The sequence below is a fragment of the Acinonyx jubatus genome, chromosome B3 (assembly GCF_027475565.1).
Source record: "Acinonyx jubatus isolate Ajub_Pintada_27869175 chromosome B3, VMU_Ajub_asm_v1.0, whole genome shotgun sequence".
Classification (NCBI taxonomy): Eukaryota; Metazoa; Chordata; class Mammalia; order Carnivora; family Felidae; genus Acinonyx; species Acinonyx jubatus.
This window is the reverse complement of record NC_069386.1, coordinates 54,508,190-54,533,029: the sequence shown is the minus strand read 5'-3', so window position 1 is coordinate 54,533,029 and position 24,840 is coordinate 54,508,190. Positions and strand designations below refer to the sequence as shown.

At 38.1% G+C, this 24,840-nt stretch overlaps 1 protein-coding gene across 5 annotated transcripts in view; it reads left to right on the top strand.

Moving 5' to 3' along the window:
- SLC12A1 (solute carrier family 12 member 1) overlaps positions 1-24,586 on the top strand; it is an 87,828-nt gene extending 63,242 nt beyond the window's left edge. For all 5 annotated transcript variants that reach the window (XM_053224052.1, XM_015063437.3, XM_015063436.3 and 2 more), the window contains 7 exons: positions 6,397-6,540; positions 9,382-9,513; positions 9,752-9,863; positions 11,725-11,811; positions 20,431-20,566; positions 22,166-22,233; positions 23,272-24,586. In XM_053224052.1, the coding sequence (XP_053080027.1) occupies positions 6,397-6,540; positions 9,382-9,513; positions 9,752-9,863; positions 11,725-11,811; positions 20,431-20,566; positions 22,166-22,233; positions 23,272-23,407 (815 nt within the window). In that variant the 3' untranslated portion in view covers positions 23,408-24,586. The remainder of the gene's footprint in view (positions 1-6,396; positions 6,541-9,381; positions 9,514-9,751; positions 9,864-11,724; positions 11,812-20,430; positions 20,567-22,165; positions 22,234-23,271) is intronic.
- The last annotated feature ends 254 nt before the right edge of the window (positions 24,587-24,840 follow it).

Genomic DNA, 24,840 nt, shown 5'->3' with positions numbered 1-24,840 from the left:
AGCAGCAACAGGAGCCACCATTTTTTTTTTAAGTAGGCTCCATGCCCAGTGTGGGGCTTGAACTCAAAACCCCGAGGTCAAGAGTCACAAGCTCTACTGAGCCAGCCAGGCACCCCTAACCATTTTTAGCACTTATTATGTGCCACGTGTTATGCTCATGTTCACATATATCATAACATTTGTCATCCCAACTACCCTATGAAGAGTGTACTATCTTTGCCCCAGCGAACAGGTAATAAGTTGAAGTTTACCCAAGATTCACAAGGCTAGCAATTGGTAGAGGTAAGATTCAAACCTGTGTCTGTTTGAAACTGCCAGTCTACCTTTTAAGAAGGAGATCTAGACAGGAAAATGACTAAGATTACACATTTTCTTTGTATGTTATGTTGATCTCCTCAAGCTGAAAGATGAGATGGTAGCTGGAAAATATCACTCCCACCCTTTCCTGCTCCATCCACCAAAATGCACCATCAATTTAGTCCTGTAAGGCAATACAGCAAGCAAATTTTGTAGTATTTCTGAAAGAATCCTGGCAGTGAACTGCATCCCCTTTTAATTTCCCAAGGGATGTATCCAATTTATATCAACTTTGATGTTTGAAATATTTCTGTTTCTTACTCAAGAAAGGAAAAATACAGTTGGATGCTAATAAAATAATTATAAGTACCAATTATCTAGAGTAAACAAAAAAGTGTTATACAAATACATGAAGAACATTCAGAAAAACAACAGCATAATGATAGAAATTAACTTTATGCCACATTTCCATGCATTGTTTTGAAGTTTATGTAATTTATGACACCACCCTCATATTAGATTTTGAATTGGAAGAAATAAGCTTGTGTTTCATTATATTATACTGTAATATAGGCCTTAATAAGAGCCTGATAAATCTTAAGTATTGCATTATACTATGTTAATGATTATCATCATAGCTTTTCCAACACAGGCACCACAGTGTCATCACAGATTATAATTTAAAGGAAATATTAGCAATTCAGAGTGCCCATATACTGTAGTTAATAAAGCAGTGAATAGAAATCAGCTTTATAGGTAATTTACCAGCTAATGACAATTGTTTCTATACTGTGTCACAGGATTATGTGAGGAGAATAACTTTTTCATATAAATAAGATCGATGCTCATAACATTCTAACTTGTACACTGCAGCAACTCATCCAATACTGATGGCTGACAGTTTCTCTTAATAAATTAATTTATTGCCTGACAACACAAAAAAATGCAATATTTCATATTAGCTTCCCAGGGGTATTTAGCAAGTTTGCCATCTACAACAAAGAGTCCAAATTGCACTGGTAGGAATAAAATGATGAAACGTGATCCGCAATATATTGCGGTCAAGTGCTCCATGTAAGTACTACACGATTTATGACCATCTCCGAGCATGGGGATTCTGCTGTGTCTGATGGAGTAGCTTAGCAAAATAAAGACAGATGGTAGGGTAGTAAATAATTACTTGATTGGAAGACGACCACTGCAGGATTGCTTCCTGCCTTCAATTCAACGAGACTTCATCTGGGGTAAGTCACGTTGATTCATGTGAGCATTTACAGCTTTGAATTGATTGACCAGGGAAAGAATCATAATTTAATAATTAATAAAGAGAAAGGATGCTGTGAAATGGGAGGCAATGCGATTCCTCAGTGGGTTTCCCTGTTCCCTTTTCTGCTGTCAGATAATTGACTGTTCTCCATCCTTGAGATTCAAAGTGAATTGTAATGTGTAGACTCCTACCTATTTCTGAAAACATCTTTATATATATATATATGTGTATATATATATATATATATATATATATATATATATATATACATATAAAGATTGGGGATAGAACATTTGAGGCAATCTTGACAACTAAATTGAATTTCAAACTATAGTCACTCCCGTTGGTTATCATACAATCAATTTATAAAGGACTTGAAAACAGGTAACTGCTGTTCAAGTGGTTTTGGCATTTGCATGAAGACATGGAACAAGGTCACTCTTTGTTCTCTCCATGAGAACTGTTTGGGACTATATCTGAGGAATTGGTTACAAATCCACTCAAGTGAGAGAACAGAAAGGTCTAAGCTTTTTCTTCCATCATTAGAACCTCAGAAACTCTCTTAATCTTGGAATGAGAGAAAGTCAGGCTCTTATTCTCTCTCTCTCTCTCTCTCTCCCTCTCTCTCTCTCTCTCTCTCTCTCCCTCTCTCTCTCTCTCTCTCTCTCTCTCAGTCTCTCTCTCTCTCTCTCTCTCTCTCTTGCATTGTGGTTTTGTAAATTGTGATAGACTATAGAATTATCTATTATGGAAGATTCAAATTCCCATCTGATGCCCAGGTGGTGGGTCTTTCCAGGGAAAGGACTCATTCTCTTGACTCTCCTTCTTGTGATCAGTCCTGCCTGTCCTACCCTCTGTGACATTCCAGCCTGGTTTGGGCCAACAGCCCCTATTATGTCCTCTTTCTGTAACTCTGTATATGGCATTAACCTGACTCCTTTTCAACATTGTCTTTTGTATCCCCCCTCCACATGATTTTACACATGCTCATCTGTGACCACAATTCACTTGTTTTCCCTCCATTATAGAGATACTTTCAACTGTATTGAACTGTGTTGAATAGCATTGACTTGTTCTTTTATCCCAACAAACTATTCTTGAGTGTTTACTGTGATGGTAGGCACGAGGAGGGAGGTTTGGGCACAGCTGAGAATGTGAGAGGCAGTATGTGAAGACTTTGAAATCAGTCAGACTTGGGTTTAAATCCCAGCTTGACACTTTCTGGCTGTGTAACCTTAGTCAAATGACTCATCTTCTCTGTGTCCCACTTTTCACATTTTCCGATGGAAATAATTATAGCCCCTAGCTCACAGATGTATTGTTTTGGATTAAAGGATATTATGGCTGCAGAGTGCTTGGCATTGTACCTGGCACAAAATAAACTCTCAATAAATGGAGGTGATGAAGTATGAAATAAGCTACCCTCCAGGAATTTGCAGTCTAGAGGGCATAAAAAAACATGTGTCTTAAAACTAGTCTAGGTCACGCAGTTATGTCTACCGGAATAAAGTTTGAAGCAGAGTATCATGGACATATAGAGCATTATAAAAATGTCTTTAATTGAGAGATTTAGGGATGGCTTCTTCAAAAAAATGCAGACTGTGGATTTCTTCAACAGGCAGCTATTGGCAGTCAGGGCCTATTGCTGAGGAAGGATGGGAACAAGGGAGCTAGAATTGGAAGCAGGAGGCTTGCATCACCAGTGTGCAACCTTGAACTGTCTGAGCCCACATTTCCTTCCTAGTAAAATGGGGAGAATGCCACTAGTTCTGCCTGCATCCCCGTACTCGTGTTGGGATCAAATAAGAGACTATGAGGAAAGGGCTTTGTGAATCCTGAACATCACAGATGCAGTCGTGAGGGAATGAGCAATTTTTATTTTTGTGCTCGTGGAAATCCGTTTATATCTCTCCATTCATACTCCCTTGGCTCACCCCCCTTTGTGGCCAATGGCACACTTCCACAAGTCAGCTGGCGAGTACTCTTGTTGAAAGAAATGTTTTCACAAAGTCCACTCTTGACTCGCATGTGAACAGAAGCAAGCTGTACACCAGATAGATGATTTAGAACAGATAATCAAACCGTCACTTCTGCTTAGCACTGAAATTAGAAAAGGATGGATTGCACAGGAGGAGTCCTTAGATCACCTACAAAGGGAATAATTAAGAATTAACTCTAATAAGAATTTGCAAAGTCACTGTGCAAGTGAGCAGACCACCGTGTGGATCTGAAAATCCAAGAGGGCCAAGCAAGCAGATTTTAGCCCTTAGAACAGACTCTCTCCGTCGGTTTCTGTCTGTTGTCTTTGAGGGGACCGCGGAATCTGACGCATTCAAGCAAAGTCTGGTTTTGTCTCTGGGGCCTGGGATTTTGCAGTTTGCTCTGTCCAGGATGGGCTGTGTACATACCTTTGAGCAAATAGTTGGAGTAGCTCCCAGTTCATTCAGTCAGCTGACTCTGTTACAAAGGAGGATTTATCTTTTTTCCTCCTTTGTCCAAACTAGAGGACAAAGAATGTGGCAACTTGTGTCTAATCACAGGGTGTGCTGGAGTCTGCCAAAAAAGTACAGCAAAAGAAACCCTTCCCCAGCATGGCCCTGGCAGTTGCCCCCGAGGACGCACACAAATACGCGCCTTCCGGACGACTGCAAAGGGTAGATGACCCCTCAACTGGCCCCTACAGCACCCCAAACAGTAGATGAAAGCAAGGGGCATGATACTTTGGGGCTGCTCTGGGGCAGCCTACACCTGCGTCTTTAGGATCCTCCCTTTATATGGTACATTTGAGGGACCATAGCATAGGGCAGTTAACCTGACATTACACCACGTGCTTGAGAGTGTCCAGGTTCATCTGACGATGAAGAGTTGGAGGTTAAAGGGACAAGTCTGAAATAATAGTAATGAGCAAACAGCAAGAGGTCGTCATAGAGGGAAATATGCAGGATCTGGAGTCAAGCAGACCTCTTTGGATTTGAACCCTGTTATTTTCGGGGTGACATCAGACAAATCACTTAAACTTTCTGAGCCTCAGTCTCTTCATCTTCAAAATGAGGGTAACAATAGCAACTATCTCAGAAGCATTTGGGAAGGAATAATATGCAGCACAATCCCTGGCACCCAAAGAGTGCGCAATAAATGGTAACTGCTAAAATAACTCCCAGGCTTCTCAAAATACTCAATTTGCTTTGCATGACTAAGCCCATTTCCAGAAGTTGCATAAATACACTGCCTATAGAACACACTCGTTGCTTTGGTCTTTAAGGAGCAACAAAGTACCATGCAGAAACTGTTGTTTGTTCTTTTTGCAAGGCTGGGAGAGTGGGAAAGGGGAAGGGTTACAATTTTCCATTTCACAGATAGGAAATCAGAGGCATAGGAAAAGTCAATGACTTGCTTAATGTCACATAAAGCCAGCAGCATAGCTGTAATGGGTCATGACCTCCAGTGCAATGCAGCTTGTGTTCACCTTTCAAAAGTCAGGGGTAAGCAACTCCTGTCTGAGCTTTAATACCATCAGTCTAATTTCTCAGATTTTCTATAGCTGCTGATCTTGAGAACCTTTGAGGCTTTGGGGAAATCACATGGGTGATTTGACCTTAAATCTCATGCCACTGGCAAAAGATTAATTGCTAAGACCTGGAAAGAGGCCAGACAATTCTGTGTAGCTGAATAACAGCACCGTCTAGGGATGTGACTGTCCTGACAGATTTAGTTAGTACATAATTGATAAATCTAGAGTTTGTATAGCTTCGCTTCCCAGATAGATAAGGCAACGGGCTCCAAGGGTTGACATTTACAGAAGCCCTACCAGTGTTTTGTAACACTGAATCTAGGTTTTCCACTCTGTTCCTCGGAACATTGCTCATTTTCTAAGGCTCTGTTCTCAGCAAGCAAGAAGATGAGGGGATCTGACAAGAGGCCACCTTGCCCACTGTAAGCAAGAATGCCCATCATTCTTTAAGCACTGTCCCATGACTGTTTTTAAAGTCTTATTTACCCTGACCCAATGTAGGTTGAGGTCAGAAAGGGATGCAGGGCATTACGTAGGAGCTAGGAATTTTTCGTCACATTCAGAATCCAAAAAAGATAAAAGGCAGTCAGATGCAACATCAAAGCTTGGAAACTGGGTCTAAGCCTGCACAGCTTGACTCTTGTTCCAGACTCGAGTGTTGTGAGACCCTTCTTAGCAATTTGAACTCGGACAGGCACACAGAAACCTCAGCTTTTCTTTCTTTCCCTTTGGTCACTCATTCCAGAAAGTATTTTGCCTATCAGAAAGAATTGTTAGTGGATATTTTTCACTGTAATTTCTATTCGGAGCTTATTTAAGCCTTTATAAAGTTTGGTTACCTTTCCTTACTTCTTGCTGTCTAGTTTTACGTTGCAGTTCAGGAGGCATTGTTGGGTGCCTGATATATACCAGTATACTTCGGTAATTTTGTCACCTCTACTTGTAAAATATCTGACACAGTAGTTTAGGTCAGTAAATCAGTGGCATACAGTGTACAAGATCTTATGTACAATGGATCTGGCATTTTGGTTTTTGCCAGAAGTGAATAAAGATGTCATTAAATAGCCTCCCTTGACTTCACAAATAAAAAGCCCAGTGATTTCATGTATTATAACAACACATAGAGATATTTTTCCAAGCTAGTTATTACTTTCTGAATATACTTTACTGATATGCATTACCTTTTAATAATCATATGGAAAAATCACATGATGTTAATTTTATTGCATATCCACCACGTTTATATTAAAATAGTCTATGAGATGGCTCCTAGAAACTTTGTCACTGAGTTAAGTAAGTGAGTTTTGTCTTCTTTCACTAGATGAATTAGAGAAATTGGAACAGGAGCGGCTGGCTTTGGAAGCCACTATCAAAGATAACGAATGTGAAGAAGGCAGTGGAGGCATCCGAGGCTTGTTTAAAAAAGCCAGCCAATTGAACATCACTAAGCCAACGCCTAAGAAAGGTAAGTGCTTTCCAAATTTGCAAGAAAGATTATGAAATGAGCCACTGCTTGAGTATCTATAGGGGTCAGAAGTCAGCATCTAAGATGTTGAGGGCATTGAGTGTAGCTCAGGACTGAAAGACATTTCTTTCAAGACGATAGCACAGATAAAATGTAGACATTGTTGTCATTTATCAATAACATTAAGCCCTTTGTACCATCTAAGTGTAAAAACTTAATTTTAAAATAATAATATTTGGTTTGGGAGTCCTGAAGTGCTTAAGCAGATTGGAGTGCCATAAAATAGACATTTCTTAGTTAAAATGGAAAGGGGATCGAAATTTAAGAACGAATACCCAAATGGGTTTATCTGTACACATGCGCGCGCGCGCGCACACACACACACACACACACACACACACACACACACACACACCTTGCAGACATTTAAGGAGACTTAAATTAACTAGTACAGGTAAATGAGGGATCCAGCTAGAACCCTAGTTTCAAAAAGCAGCTATCTTTATCACAAACCTGAATTCTGGACTGGGAACTTTCTTAATACCAATTACCTGTAGATTTCAGCGGAGAGGTACACTCAACCTCTGAATGTCCAATATACACCCCAGTAACGAAAGACCACAGAATGAGAGCTTTTTGTAAAATTTATAAATAGGTGATTCAAATATATAACTTTTTTGTAAATAAGAAATTGCTTTCTTTCCAGAAAAACCATGGGTTTAAGTTTAATGAGGTCCACAGCGACCTCTGCTGGTAGAAAATTATAATGTTAACGTACACAAATAATCCTATACTTAACTGAAGTCACTTGGTATGAGACCCAGAAAAGATTATTTCTCTGGGAGGTTTTTTACATCAAATAGCAAGATCCATATTGCACCTTAGCAGGCTGATAGGCTAGTTTGACCTCTTTCAAAGAGGTTCTTCAATGAGGCCTTCTAATACCCTGGAAAAAGTTTGGACCTGTTTGCCTGTTTTCCTACTATAGTCCAAGGATGAAATTTTACCTGTAATACAATATTTTTATATATTTACAACATATTTACAACATATTTATAACATAAAATATAAACATTGCCCCCTTCAAATACTGGAAGTACCCTCGGGTTTCTGGAATATTCCATGGGCTATGGGAAAGCTTATTATATATTATGTACCTTAACATGACATTGTCTAGGAAAATGATGTGTTTGAATCTAAAGCTGGAGGTACATCAGGACTTTCAGAATGTAAATATTAGAATAAGACCATCTAGATTCTAACTATCTTCTTTCCTTTTCAATTATTTGGTTTATTCATGAGACATGTTAACTATTCATTGAATCTGCTCTACCATTCAGTCTTTCAATGTTAGTTACCGTCTCGAAAAGCAATGGAAAATTCAGAAGTCATAGCCCAATACTATTCTTTAGCTGATGGCAGAGGAGGGAAGCATCAATGTTCTTATTAATGAGAAGGGACTTATTATTTATTTTGGAAGCCTGTTTCTGCATCACAAATCTTTTGGCAAAGAGATACTCTTCTGAAAGTCAACATGTCTCATTGCTCAGAAAAGCAAAATGATGTTATGTTTTATTTCCAACACCTAAAATTTCAAACGCAGCTCTAAAGTAGGCCCCTTCACTGCTCTGGGCCTTCGCTGGTTGACAACTCTTTTGAGTTCTAGATCAGGACAAACCCTACCTCCAGACACTAATGTGTGAGTCCCCTGGATGCTTTGATTTGCGTGTAAGTGGGAGCAGAGTTTGGTCCATTTTGTAAAGATATTTACTTTCTCCCTCAGAAGTCCTAGGGAGATAGAAGCAATGTAAGATAATTGCTTCAGGACTGACAGGCCCAAAACATGGATGCCGCAAAAGACAGAACAAAGCATCTTCAGAACCTCTCAGATCAGAGAGGAAGCTCGGAAGCAGCTGTCAGCCCTACTCTAAGCACTTGGCTGACATCATCTCTTTGAAATAGAGCAATAAAGTCACAACTTTAAAAGACATGGAAATGAGAAATAATATATACAGTGTAGCAACAAAATCCTCTACTGGCAAATAGGAGTGAGGGTCCTGCTCAAACTGGCCTCATTCCCTAGCAGACTTTCAATGTATCCTTGATAGGGTGGAAAAAGCATCAAAAAAATGTTTAAGTACTTTATGTGCACCCTTATCTATAACTCCAGTAAAGGAATTTTGTCTTTCCGTATTGGCTTTTTCATCTCTTTCATAGAGCTCCATGGCTTTTCCTTGGCTTCAGGAGTCTCCTTGGAAACAGAGAGCAAGCCAGGCTGACATTAGGTCCAAAGGGTCATAGAGTCAAGATGCATTTGGTCCCTAGCCACTTTCATAATGCAGACATTCATGGAATTTATACCAGTTGTACTCATTGAATGCTCTAATGAAGAAATAGTTCTGATTCTATTGCTTATCTCTAGAAAACCAATCACCACATGTTCTAGTTTCAAGTAAATTTGAAATATGATTGAGTTATATCTGAAATTTTGTAAAATGGGGGTTTTTTGGCTATTGTGTCAGATAACTTAGCATCGTTACCTGTCTAAATAATAAATTCCACCCTGGAGATTACTAAGAACTTGAAAATAATCTACTGTTTTATAATGAAAACTGTAATCATAAAGCCAATATCATATTTTGTTGGACTATTGAAGGTAACCTAAATTACTGTGGGACTTGACCTTTATCTCCCCTTCTCATAGTTCACTGTTTACCTATAGCTATAAAAACACTTAAAATTCATGACCCTTCCTCTCTTTTCCTGAATAGATTTATTGGCAAGTTATTTTGTTTCTTTCTTCAAAAGACCAATAGGTATATCACTTTTCTTTCATTACAGACAGCAGCATGAGCACAATCCAGTCAATGCACGTGGGGGAGTTCAACCAGAAACTAGTGGAAGCCAGCACCCAATTTAAAAAGAAACAGGGAAAAGGCACAATTGATGTGTGGTGGTTGTTTGATGACGGAGGTAAAAACAATTCCAGAATATACACTAGGGAGCAAAATTACTGTGTTGATAAATTTAACAAACTGCATGGGAAGGTATATGAAAATGATATCAGTTTAAGAATAATATTTCTGTGTTTCCCAGAGATTTTAAATTATTTAGGAGCAACAAATGGGGGAATGAATAAAGATATAAGGCTATTCATTCTCTTTCAGTGAGATATGCTTATACTTTCTGTCATAATTTACTCTTTCTTCAGGGTTAACACTCCTTATCCCCTATATCTTGACTCTCAGAAAAAAATGGAAAGACTGTAAATTAAGGATCTATGTTGGAGGGAAGATCAACCGCATTGAAGAAGAAAAAATTGCGTGAGTAACTCATCACTCATTTGTTAGAACACTTGGGATGTTTTTTGTTTCAATCCTTTAATTTTAAGAACTTTAAGTGTTTTTGAGGCACAACAGATTTAAAGATAAAGCCACCGCGATAAGCCTCGTGTCTACTTGGTTTTCTGGTCAATAAATTGCATACATTTTGTAATCACTGTCTTCATGTCCCTTGATCCCCTGCCACAAATGCTTTTAAAAGGAATTTGACACAGAAGTCTCATCTCAATTCTTTATTGAGAGCATCATTATCTTGTATAATGTTTGTTTTGGTTTGACTAGTAAATGTATCCAAGAAACGAAAAGCCCGAAGGGATTTGTGTTCAATAGCTTCCTTGGGGTGGGGGTGGGGGGGTCGAACCTTTTGATTTGTGGTGGTCACTGTAGCACAGTACACTTAAAATAGAACTAAAGGACTGAACCCGATCCTTGTCCCAGCTCTGCCACCAACGAGCTGCAAGACTTTGTCACAGTCACCGTACATATCTGGGTCCCCAGTTTCTCATCTGTAGTTTGAAAGAGTTTAAATGAATAACTGTTGAAAACTCCTTTAATTAAAAAAATAAATAAGTGCCCACCGTGGAAATTCGCAGCTTTGTCATTAATTTAGTCACAGAGGTCTGACATGTGGCTGTGGAGGCAGCAAGGATATTGAGAATGTGGTGCATCCAAAGGTCTCTGGTGGAAATCTGAAGAGCGACCTCGAGTGGCCCTTGCTCCCTTATGGTAGGACTACATCCTGAGGCCTTCCAGAAATCACAAAATAATGACAGGCTTTTATTCAGTAATTTTTCATGTTTTCTCCTCTGTCCTGGAAGGATATTATATAGATACAGAGATAGAGACAGGGATAGAGATAGAGATAGAGATAGAGATAGAGATAGAGAGATAGAGATAGAGATACAGACATAGACATAGACAGACATAGATATATAGATTTAATTCCTCTTAAAGAGAGTCATATTTAAATGGAAAGTAACATGATAGCTATAATAATTTCTATATAATAATTTCTATTTCTTAAAGTCTTTAGTAACTTATTGGGACAAGTGATGAAATTTAAAATTGGTCGGTAGATTAGATGATAGTATGGCATCAGTGCTAAATGCCCTGCTTTCAAAAATTATACTCGGTTTGTATAAGAGAATGTTCTTATTCTTAGGAAATACCCACCCAAGTGTTTAGAGGGAAAGGGACCTGATGGCTGCAGCTTACTTTAAATGGCAGATGGGCAGGTGGACAGATGGATAGAAGGCAAGAAAGAAAGAAGGAAAAGAAGGTTGTAGATAGAGGTAGCTATATATAAGGAAGAAAAAGTGTTCAGTGAAATAGAGCAAGATATAAACAGCTGGTGGATCTGGGATTTTTCTTTGTGCTGTCCTTGCAATTTTTCTGTAACTTTGAAATTATATAAAAAATTCCAGTTGCCAGGGAAAGAACCTCCAATATATATGACATAATTATTAGTTTTTCAGTACATTGTCAGTAACTCTATAAAAATTATCAGCAAGGTAATAGCCAGTAATGTTAAAACTTGTCCTCTTTTTTCCCCCCAAAATGACAAGGAAGCATGTACCGCTCTATATTTTCTTACCTAGAACATGAATGCAGGGTTGGATTTTCTGTTTCCAGGGTTTGTACCTACATGAATTTCTCTGTCTTTGGTGGAATCGCTTGGTCCACATTTAATACACTGCGATGAAAATCAAACCCTGACCACAGCCTTTGTGTGAAAGTGAACCTGAAATAAGACATGACTGCTTGTGGTATCTTAAACACAAACCTCTTTGACTGAAAATAGCGAAACATGCAGTGATGGGGTATTTCTCTTTTATGTTTTCAGAATGGCTTCCCTTCTGAGCAAATTTAGGATAAAATTTGCAGATATCCATATCATTGGAGACATCAACATTAAGCCAAACAAAGAGAGGTATGAAACATTTAACAAGATCCATTGTTTACCCCTGGTACTCTCTCATTTTCTTTTGTGTTGATTATTAAGGGGTAGAAATGTTATCTATTCACTGCAGTGACTGCCTAATAAGATATAATAAAAAAGGACTTCAAATAATCATGCCGAGCTATCAAATAAATTCTAACAGAAGGAAAAGGTTTTATGGTAAAGTTGAGCTTGAGAGGGAGAGCTGTTGAAACACAGGTTAGTTAGCATTTTAGAATTGCCCTTCCTGTTCTTGCTTTCCGTGGTGGCCAAAATAGCAGGAAGTACGGGCTCAGACTCTTTTGGACTGAGCAGTCGGGGGCAAGCTTTCATCATTTAAAATTCCTAGTGGGGCATCCTGCAGGGGGAGCTCTGATAGAGAAGATAGAAACAGCTTGAGTCTTCTTGGCACAATGACACAACCCACCCTCCATGGCCATTGTCACTTTTAGGCACTAGGGACCCAACACGTCAAGCTATGAAATTTGGCGAGGCAGGGGGTCCTCTAAAACTGAAGCCTGGCAAAGAAATGTGTTGGCTTCAAAATTTTAAAATGACAAAATTGAAGTAATTGTTTAAATGTCTTCAGATCGTGACATCTTTTTAACCCTTGTTAATTGTTAAATGTGTCAAGTCCATATATGTGAAAACAATTTGTAGGTTAGATTCTCACAGGAATTCCCAGAGGTGTAAGAAAATTGCCTGGAAATTAAAGCTGAGACTGAGTAAAATACCTAGTGATAATTTAGCAATTATAAAACATTTTCAACTGTTTACAGTCCAGAATCATATTGACTATTACATCTGGATACAATTTAAATTTTTTTAAAGTTTATTTATTTTAAGAGAGAGAGATTGAAAGCACACGTCCATGCACGTGGGGAAGGGCAGAGAAAGAGAGGGGAGAGAGAATCCCAAGCAGGCTCAGTTCAGTGCAGTGATGTGGGGCTCAAAACCGCAAACTGCAAGAACATGACATGAGCCAAAATCAGGAGTCAGATGCTCAACTGACGGAGCCACCCAGGCGCCCCAACATCTGGATGCAATTTAGCACATTTGATTCGGTGTGGAGTGGTCCTTCAAGGTTGAGACTACAAAGGGACCCGAGGATCTCAGTATAGCTTAGGTTCTCGGTGGCCTGTTGGACCTCTTCTCATTTCTGTTGGCCATCAGTCATTTCTCCCTTCACCTGCAGTTCTTGATGGGTTGCAGTTCCACACTCCAGTCTTAGTCCCTTCTTTTGATCCTAGATGAGTTTAATAACTAATGGAGAAACATCTGGATTTAAGATGCATTCTTATTGACTAAACAACAACATTGAACTTTGTGTTATTTGAGGGTATTCATGATTCCTCTAAGGCTCTGGATCAATTAAAGTGGCTTTACAAAATACCTTTTTAAAAAAAATTATTTTGAGAGAGAGAGAGAGAGAAAAAAAAAGAGAGAGAAGTGGGGAGGGGCAGAGAGAGAAGGAGAGAGAATCCCAAGCGGGCTCTAGACTGCCAGCACAGAGCCCAACGTGGGGCTTGAACACACAATCCTCTAGATCATGACCTGAAACTGAAACCAAGAGTCTGACTCTTAACTGACTGAGCCACCCAGGCGCCCCCAAAATGTTTTAATTGTGATAAGAAAGCTGTAATCAACAGATTACATTTTGGTTATTACCATGGAATATGTCTTCATATCATATATACCACCAATGCCTTGTATTCCTCTATTTCTGCAGCTTTAAATACTTAAGAAAAATTAAGAACAAAGTTTATAATTCTCCTTGGTAAATGTAATTAACTTTCTGATATGAATTGGGTTGTCATGTAGTAATCTCTGGTAACCTCCCACACTTCATTTGAAGAATTTTAATTCCTAAGTCATCACCTCTTGGCATTTGCAGTGATGTGATCAAACAGGCTCATCTTGTGTCTCTAATTGGTGGAAATGCATTCTATTTCATAACACAGCAGGTACAATGATTTCCTAGCATGTGCTACTTTGCAACAGGCCAGAGCCTGCCAGAGCTCTGCAAGCATAGAGCCATTTACTGTTGTCTGGAGGGTAGTCACGGTGTACCCTACTGCCTTTGGATTTTCCCGAGGCCCTGGCTCAATGCTGGGCACAAATTAGTCATCTACTTCTTGCAGCCAAATGCCTCTTGCAGTTGTTTGTCTTAGCAGTAGCTAAGGACTGTCTGTGCTTACTGATTAATTTGTTCCTGTATCCTTTGCCTCTATACCCATCAATCTGGTTTTCTCTACTCAAGTCCTTGTTTCTTTCCCTTCCATGCTCCTCTCTGCCCAGCTGCTGTGGTCACCCCCTGCATACCTGTCTTATCTGTCCTATCGTGAAGAATGTCAATGTACCTCTTCCACTAATGTCTTTCCATTCTTTGAGTGCCCATCATAGTCTAGACACAATTTATTTTACTAACCCTGAACTTTGTGCCATGTTTTTTTTCTCTTTTTAGGCAGCAGACGTTATGGAGAGTGGGAAGAAACAAAGGACCAGGCATTTTTGCTTTTGTCCTGGTATCTTAAATTTGATTTTAGACTCCATTTTAATTTAGTGTTTCTAATATCCTCACCATCCTACAATGAAGAGATCTATTTCCCTTTCTCAGGAAAAAAAATGAATTAGATTTCACAATTTTGGAGATCTTTTTCTCTGATATTTCAAGGTCTTGAGGAAGATGCAAAAAACAAAATCCATTTTATATTAGAGGAAAAGAATCTTTGCAGCTAATGTCACCTGGTGTGAAGACAAGACACCACCAAGAAGAGGGGTGCTGGAAGTGCCATTCTCCTCTCTTCAGTCTTCCACCATAACTGATGCCATATTGCTTTGTAAAACTGTCACGTATCTGGTGTTGGCAAATCTATTCAATATGTAAAGGTAACCCTATTTTAAAACAGAATGATCATTCAGTAAATCTCACAGATGGCCACTGGTAGCACATCTGGTACTTTGTGATAATTTTTTATTAAGTTTTTAATTTTAATTCCAGTGTAGTTAATAGTGTAATATTAGTTTCAGGGATACAAAGTAGTAATTCAACAATTCTATACATTACTCAGTGCTCATCATGATAAGTGTACTCTTAGTCTCCTTCGCCGATTTCACCCATCTTCCACCCACCTCTCCTCTGATCATCATCAGGTTGTTCTTTATAGTTAAGAGTAAATTTCTTGGTTTGTCTCTCTCTCTCTCTTTTTCCTTTTTTTGCTTGTTTTGTTTCTTAAATTCCACATAGGAGTGGAATCATATAGTATTCATCTTTCTCCGACTGGCTTATTTCACTTAGCATTATGTTGCTGCAGATGGCAAGATTTCATTCTTTACTATGGCTGAATAATATTCCATTGTGTCTATATACACCTCTTCTGTATCCATTTATCAGTCGATGGACACTGGGCTGCTTCCATAATTTGGCTATTGTAAATAATGCTGCAATCAACATAGGGATGCATATATCCTTTCAAATTAGTGTTTTTGTATTCTTTGGGTAAAATACCCAGTGGTATGATTGCTAGATAACAGTGTAGTTCTATTTTTAACTTTTTGAGGAACCTCCAAAAAAAGTCACTGTTTTCCAGAGTGACCGCCCCAGTTTTCATTCTCACCAACATTTCATGGGGTTCCTTTTTCTCCACATTCTCACCACAGTTACTTTTTCTTGTGTTTTCTATTTTAGCCATTCTTATAGGTATGAAGTAATATCTCATTGTAATTTTGGTTTGCATTTCCCTGATGATGAGTGATATTGAGTATCTTTTCATGTGTCTGTTAGACATCTGTATGTCTTCTTTGGAGACGTGTCTGTTCATGTCTTCTGCCCATCAGGATTATTTACTTTTTTGGGTGTGGAGTTGTGTAAGTTCTTTATATATTTTGGATACTAACAGTTTATCAGATATATCATTTACAAATATCTTCTCCCACTCTTTAGGTTGTCATTTAGTTTTATTGATTGTTTCCTTCACTTTGCAGAAGGTTTTTATTTTGATGTAGTTCCAATAGTTTATTTTTTATTTTATTTCCCTTGCTCAGGAGACATACCTAGAAAAATATTGCTATGGCCACTGTCACACTGCCTTGCTCTCTTCTAGGGTTTTTATGGTTTCAGGTCTCACATATACATCTCTAATCCATTTTGAGTTTATTTTTGTGTATGATGTAAGAAAGTGGTCTAGTTTCATTCTTTTGTATGCTGCTGTCCAGTTTTCCAAACACCATTTGTTGAAGAGTCTTTTTTCCATTGAATGCCCTTGCCTCCTTTGTTGAAGATTAATTGACCATATAATCATGGGTTTGTTTCTTGTTTTTTATCTTCTTCCATTTGTCTATGTGTCTGTCTTTATGCTAGTACCATACTGTTTTGATTACTATAGTTTTGTAGTATAACTTGAAGTCTAGAATTGTGATATCTCCAGATATCTTTTTTCTTTTTTTGTTTTTCTTTTTTCTTTTTCTTTTTTCTTTTGTTTTTCTTTTTTCAAGATTGTTTTGGCTATGTGGAGTCTTTCATGGTTCCATACAAATTTTAGGATTATTTGTTCTAGTTCTGTGAAAATGCTGTTGGTATTTTGATAGAGATTGCATTAAATCTGGAGATTGCTCTGAGCAGTATAGACATTTTAAGAATATTTGTTCTTCTAATCTATGAGCATGCATTATCTTCCCGTTTGTTTGTGTCATCTTCAATTTATTTCATTAATGTTTTATAGTTTTCAGAGCACAAGTCTTTCACCTCCTGGTTAAACTTATTCCTAGATATTTTATTATTTTTGGTGTAATTGTAAATGGGATATCTTCTTAATTTCTCTTTCTGTTGTTTTATTATTAGTGTATAGAAATTCAATGGATTTTAATACATTGATTTTGTATCCTGTGATCTTACTGAATTCATTTATCAGTTCTAGTAATGTTTTAGTGGAATATTTAGGGTTTTTGATATATAGTAGCATGTCATCTGCGAATAGTGAAAGTTTACTTCTTCCTTACCAATTTGGATACCTTTTATTCCTTTTCCTTGTCTGATTGCTGTGGCTAAGACTTCTAGTACCATGTTCAGTAAAAGTGGTGAGAGTGGACATCCTTGTCTTGTTCCTGATCTTAGAGGGAAAGCTTTCAGTTTTTCACAATTGTTGATGATTAGCTGTGGGTTTTTCACTTATGGCCTTTATTATGTTGAGGCATGTTCCCTCTAAACCTACTTTGTTGAGGCGTTTGTGATAATTTTTAAAAGGCATCTCCTCTGAGTGGCTCAATTAGAGGAAGAAGACTCTTCCTCTGGGCTGATGCGGCCCTGGTTCCAGGGCCCAACGCTTAGAGCATCAGCTCAACTTCAGCTTTTCTTGACTAGGCAGCCCCTATCTCCCGTTAATAATCATTTCTCCATCACTGGGCTTTTTTTTGGTCACCAGGTGACAATAGTTTGTCAATGATTCCCAAGTTGGAGGCTAATGTTAAATGCCTTAAGTTACCTCTAATAAATCTTTCAGCTACCCATAAAACATCAGTAAGTCTTGATGGAGACATTTTATCATAGAAACATTATAAATATGACTGGGCAAGTGTGAAAGGGAGTATAAAAGCAAAGTTAATGAGAAAATAATTGAGCCTGGAGAAACTGAAAATCTCTTGTGGTTAAATTAATTTTTTATTGAATATGCTGAATTAAAAGCCATAGGCCAAAAAGACAACAATCTTTATACAGAAATTAAAGAGAAAGTAGAAGCAATTAACTGGATAATTTAGTTTGAAGCTACTAAAGTGGTCACAAAACAACTGGTATATTAATTTGAGAAAAGAAATCTTACATGAACTTAGGGAAAATTTTTTTTGCAATTAAAAAATTTTTAAACTTTGTTATTGTGAAGAACAGGATGGGGAAGGCAGGGCAGGTATAAGTTAATTTTTAAAATTGAATTCATTGCCATTTACATTCAATAGCATGTAAATCTTGGCCTATTCTAGAGTGAATTAAAAAGAAAAGTCAGATTTAATGAGAATCAGAATAGAAATCTTGAGCCACTTTTGCATCACCTAGCTAGGAGGATGGAAAATGGCCAGTTCAGGGATGAACCTTAGGATGAAGTCAAAGATGAACATAGACAAGGAACCGTTAAGAGTTCAGACAAAGTAAATGGGCAAATACAGTCCCATTATAACGTATTGTGCCACTTAGCATGTTTCAATACCAGGAAAAGAAAACTTAAAATGATTTGAATAATGAAAATTATTTGCAAACATAACTGAAAAATCCAACTATGTTTTGGCTTTCAGGCAAAGTTTGATCTAGAAGGTTAATTTTGTAATCAAGGACTAATTCTCTTCCATAATCTCTACCCCACCTTCCATTATGAAATCATCAATCAAATTGATTTAGCTCATAAAAACAGGATGACAGCCAATAGCAATCTACATACTTGCTCATTTATGTTCAGTGGGAGAGAAGGTTTGTCTCTTCTTCAGTCATCGAACTCAGGTCATGGGCTCCATTCAGGTTGTACCAGCTTGAGCCACTGAGCCACTTACTGTGGTCAATGGGATGTTAGGTGCCTCTTGGTCAACCGTGCCTGGGCTATGTGTCTACCTAGGCCAAATGCTCTGGTAGAAGGAATAGAATTGTCCTGATTAGCTGAAGCTGAGGATGGAGTCACTCCCATCCAAAGGGACATAGTATGAATACCAGGGAGACAGCAAGCAACCTCTACTCTACTTCCATTTCTTAGGAAACTATTTTTGAACTGGCCTTCCTAGTAAGTACCAGGGTTGAGATGCAAAGAAAACGTAGTCTGATCAAAATAATTACGTGGAGAGCTTAAACAGAGAGTCAGTACTAACCTCAGTCCTGTGGCTATTCAGTAAAATGAATGCCTCGGTTTTACAAGGCACTGTATACTTCTCAGAGCACTGTTACCCAGATCACATCTAACCATCACACCAATCCTCATTGCCAGCTTTGAGCAACCATCATGACCTCCTATTATAGGCAAGGTTATCCAGGTCCAGGAGGACAATGGAAGAGCAGGACTAAGAACTCAGGCTCTTCTCTCCTACGCCAGGGTCTTTCCACTGCACAGATTACTGCCAAAGGTCTCTGAAGGCATGGCACTGTTGGAAGGAATAACAAATAGAAGTATTGTGTAGCTGAAAGAATAATAAGGCATATCAGTGTTCTCTGGTATTGTCTATCGTTCTAAATGAGTCAAAATGTCAGAACTCTACTACATTAAGTAGCTCTTCTATCCCTAACAAAGGCACACTGGCACGTTCTCCTTTGTAATGTCTGCACTTTGATCTGCAAATCCTAAATCAGGGCAACTGATGAGATCATTGAACTCATCTCCTCATATTTTAATTCCTTAACCTAATAGCACTTAAACAAAAAAAAATTTTTAATATTTGTTTATTTTTGAGAGAGAAAGAGAGACAGAGCATGAGCAGGGGATGGACAGAGACAGAGGGAAACACAAAATCCAAAGCAGGCTCCAGGCTCTGAACTGTCAGCACAGAGCCCGATGCAGGGCTTGAACCCACGAGCTGTAAGATTATGACCTGAGCTGAAGTCAGATGCCTAACCAACTGAGCCACCCAGGCACCCCTTAACCTAACAGCACTTTGATTTTAGTTCCCCCTCAATTCAAAGGTACTAAATTATAAGTAAGCTACATTCTATGAAATCAAAAGATCTTGTTTATATTTGAGATCATCTTAAAGTAGCACACTAAAGACAACTACTCTCATAAATTATAAGCTTTGTTTTGTACTACTGTTTTAAAAAAATCCTATGAGATTCTTATGAAAGACAAGAATGAGATTTTCTAGCAAGTTTTAAAATGATCTACAGCTGTGAGATAGCACTGCTACTTTTCTACTCAATGACATCTTCTTAATTGCTCTAAAATGGCCTTGGATTTTTAGACATTAGAATATTATTGATTTTTGTTTTCTTTTCTCTGACATGCACCTGAAAAACAGTCATTTAAAAATCTCAGGCAGCAACAGCAGACATCAGAAGGACGAAAGCTCTATTATTTGCAGCATACATCCAAATTGTTCTATAACCATTAAATTTATTATTCTTCTAGCTGTCCACAGCCCCCTGCCAGCAGGGGGTGGGGCGCTTGGACTAAAGGGGAGGGCAGGACTTGCCAGCTCCCACCCCAAGGAACCCAGCTCATCTCCCACATTAATCCATAAGTGTCTCCCATACAGTCTGTACAATAAGCAGATAGAAACTCAGTTCAGCAAATGGAAACTTATTTATGGGCTAACATGTCTACATTACAACTGTGTCTTTGACTATACCGTGTAGAAAGTGTATTTGCAGAATAATTGCTATCTGTGTGTTGGTGCGTTTATATTGAGGATCTAATACCCAGTAGGCTAACAAGGCCTCAAACATGTTGAGGCCTTGCCTTGGGTAGGGAGGCAGTACTATATCCATGACTTTACTCACAGTAAGTCCCCTGCAAAGATAATTCTTAAAAGATTTGCATGACATTCAGCTCTGATTCTGCAGCCAGCAGAGCCAGTCATACCTGGAGTATCTGTGAAATAATGAGTTAGTTTCCCACTGTGAGCCCTCCTTTATAATTCCAATTTCAGCTGGAAAGTCTTTGAAGAGATGATTGAACCATATCGTCTCCATGAAAGCTGCAAAGATTTAACAACTGCTGAGAAATTAAAGAGAGAAACCCCGTGGAAAATTACAGATGCAGAACTGGAAGCAGTCAAGGAAAAGGTAAGGACTTGTCTTCCTTAATTTTTACTTTACTGTCTAACTAGCTGCAAAAGAAAACACCAGTTGATTTAATGATCAAGAAGTAACATTATCTGTTATAGAATTTCATTATTCAAGATCCAGGGTTTCTGCATTTTTCAAGTGCTTTTCAATCATATTATGGGATATGAGGATTTAGAAACTAGTTTCCAGTTTTAATATGAAATTAATTCTTTTTTAAAAAGATTTTAAAAAACCAGATTATTGATATATATTATGAAGTCTTCTTTCAAATTTAATTTTATAGAACAGGAGACATACCCATCAGTCTAAAATAATTTAAGTCAATATGTGTGCAAAGTAGATCAAGGTAGTTGACTCACAATATAACACAAGTAACAAAGAAATTTTAACCTGATGAGGCTATGAAAACTAACAAAGGGATCTGAGAAAATACGCAATTGGAACAAGAATTGTGAAAGTTGGATTGGGCACATGTAGGATGGATATAAAGTGGGGAGCTTTTCTGGAGAACCCAGAAGACGGAAGTTACCCCATGTGGCCTGAGCTGAATGAAGTTGTGATCATGAGGATGATGAAAAGGGCTGGGACAACAGAATTAAGTAGAAGAACTGACATTTGAATTGGATTAGATATTCAAGGAAAAGGGCCACAGAAACCTCTAAACTACAGAATTTAAATAAACTACATTAGGAGCTGAATTTGAAACAAATTTGAATGAGAGATACTAAAGCCTTTCAAATTTAGTAGAAAAAAATACTGAGCTAAAATTTTTTCCCTGAATGTTTATTTACTTACTTTTGAGACACAGAGAGAGAGACAGAGCATGAATGGGGGAGGGTCAGACAGAGAGGGAGACACAGAATCTGAAGCAGGCTTCAGGCTCTGAGCTGTCAGCACAGAGCCCCACGTGGGGCTCGAACTCACAAATTGCAAGATCATGACCTGAGCTGAAGGTGGATGCTTAACCAAGTGAGCCACCCAGGAGCCCCCTGAGCTGAAATTTATAAACTGTGTATAATAAACTGCCCAGATCTGACAAAGATTTTTCATATAATTGAGCAAATCATACATCTAAGCCTTGGTTTCTGAACCAATGAAATATAATAATAAATATTAGTTTCATCAAAGCAAAATCATCAATGTAGTTATTTTTCCAAGTGAGTCTTGATTGACTTTTTAGTTGGAACGAGTCCCCTGTGCTGATAAAATATTCAAAGAGCCTAAACAGTGTAGGTGAGGATATAATTTATGTCCTTAGGTATCAAGATTCAGTTAGTTTTCTTCTACCTCAAACCTGTTCCCAGATCTGGCCATTCTCATCTTCTCTTTACTATTACCCATGTCTTCTGCTTGCTTGCTTTTTCCCTTAGAATTTAATAAGCCACTATTGCACAATGACAACCTTGTCTTACTCTTTATATTTCCAAAAATTCTCATGAGTTTTTAAAACGCCGTTAGTTTCCAAATATGGATGAAATAATTGTAATTTTTTAAAGTGAGGCTTTTCTACTTCTCCACTATTTGAGGGAAGAAGATAGATTATCATTCATAATTCTGGTAGAACTGCCCTCAACAAAACCTGAATGTTGTCCACAGAGTTACCGCCAAGTTCGCCTGAATGAACTCTTACAGGAACACTCAAGAGCTGCTAATCTCATTGTCCTGTAAGTATCACTGCAGATATTTAAGAATGTTACAGGGAAATCTTAGGTAAATGGGTTAATCAACTTAAAAAGTCTAAACTATTCAGGTGGAAAGTTTAAAAAAAATTGGAACATGTGGGATTTTAGACCATGAAGGAAAATAAATGCCACCCTGAGACCCTGCCAACTGGAGCCTGTGGGCTTTAGAAGGCCCCACCTGGACATTCCATCCGGTGTGCCCTACCCATGGGGCCAGGGCATGTGCCCACGTAGAACCCTGGCTTCCTCTTCAGACCATGCTCCAGGAACCCAACCCTGGAACTCCCTGCCTAGCAGGCCTTAAGTCAGCCTCTGAGGCTCATGGGCTCCTTCTCTGGGAGTGGTCCTGAGATGTCGAGTCTATAGCATGTTCAGGAGGCTCCTTGCTCTGTTAGAAGAGGTCAGGGTGGGAGAAAAAGGCAGGGACTTTCCCATTTCCACTCTTACCCTCCATCCCACAAATGTTACAAGTGTACCTGTTGTAAATATGAATGTGGACTCAAGCAGTGATAGCTAAACATGAAAACCAACTATTTTACGTTTATACCTCATGGTCTGATTCCTGTGTGTGAAGATTAATATGTCTTCAAGGTCTACACTGGAGAACTATCCACCTAAGACCTAGAACAGTCTCCCAATTTGGGTGAGAGGGTTCAAATAGCTGTTTTCTGAGATTTCTGCCAAATATAAGAGACTTAAACTACTGGGAATATCATTTCCATCCAAAAAGGAGAGGTATTGCTTGATCAAATTTTCTATTTAAAGAGGAGTGAAAATTTATAGTTATGCTTTGTTGCTACTGTACAGTGCCTAAGCCTATTTTTCTGGTTTATAGATATTTGTATTATCCAAGAAATATATCAGTTTAATATCTATATTCAAAATAACGTCTATGCTTTCATTTTGTGGGGGAGGGTTATAAAAGTTTCAGGCCACTGGTTATTAAATAGCTCAGATGACTAATGATGTTACTGCCTGTAGTAATTGTCACTTTTAAAATTTTTCTTCCATTGCTGTCAGGAGCCTTCCAGTGGCGAGAAAAGGATCTATATCAGATTGGTTGTACATGGCTTGGTTGGAAATCCTCACGAAGAACCTCCCTCCTGTTTTACTAGTTAGAGGAAACCACAAAAATGTGCTGACATTTTACTCTTAATACATGAAGGATAAGAACACCTCTTAACTTAATGTGTAGATAATTAAGAAACATGTGTGGTACTTTATGTTATAAATCTGATAGATGGATATGCAAACCTCTGGAGACAATCGTACAGGATTCCACATAAATTATGTCATTTTTTTTTATTAGTTACTGGGGGCTATTTTTTTCCTCTCTCAGCTTAAGAGGGTGTCCAACTCAATGCTACCCCTAGAAAAACAATTTCTTGTTGCTGTTGATAAATAAGAAAATCAAGGAAACCATGCTGGCTTATGCTCATGAAAACCACCAACTTGATTGTAAGCTTCTCTAGGCAAACTTAATCTTTTGTTTGCTTCTCAGCTCCAGTAGAGGCCTCAGCCCGATAGCAGGTTTTCATTAAATGCTTATTGACAGGCTGGTATAGTAACCATGGGTGGTTATCAAAGGAAAAGACCGGCTGGGCAGGAACTGTGATTATGCTTGGCCTTCTGAGAGGCTTATACCTACAAAGAAGATTTGAAAATCAATAACTGAAAACTTTAAGAAGTACTTGAGTCTACAGAATGTTTAAAGCAGTTACCTAAATAAGGTTATTTAATGTAACATAGCTTATATACTTAGAGTGATCTGAGCAATCATTGATAACATAGGGCTTCAATTTGCTGCTGACTGAAGAGTATGTTAGCTGGATTAGAAGGCAACAATATTCCAATTAAATAAACTAGATTCCATTTTAATAGATAAACTTCAATTGTTTCACCTGCTAAATATTTTGAAATCTCCATCATAGTACATTGCATATTTTTTCTAATTAAGTGGTTAACACAGATGAAATCTTCATAGATGTCTAACTGAAAACCAAATACCACAAATTTTCAAACCATTATAAACAAATATATCCTGAATCATATACTTAGTTACTCTATATAGTGATTGTGTGGATTGAAAAGAATAATTAAATGTAAAATGGAGAAACTTACAAAATTACAAAATTGTATGTTGTGTATAACATGCAAGTATTGATTTTTTTCATTTTTGTTAGTATTCTTATTATACTTAATCACATTGAAAACCCTATAATTTTTTTTTTCTGATGGATGACTTAATTTTTTTTCCTAACATGTTTCGACTGTTTATTCTAACTGCTAAAATACAAGGAAAACAATGAACCTGAAATAAAAGCACTGAAATTTGTTTGCTTTGGCCTAGCTCATGTTTTTACTTTTCAGTCACTAAGATCACGGTACAATGGCATATCAAATGTGAGCATTAAACATTCAATCAGTTGTGGGGCTCCTGGGTAGCTCAGTCAGTTAGCGTCTGACTCTTGATCTTGGCACACAGGTCATGATATCATGGGTGTGTGAATTTAAGCCCACTTCAGACTTTGCACTGACAGCACAGAACCTGCTTGGGATTCTGTCTCTCCCTCTCTGTCCCTCCCCAGC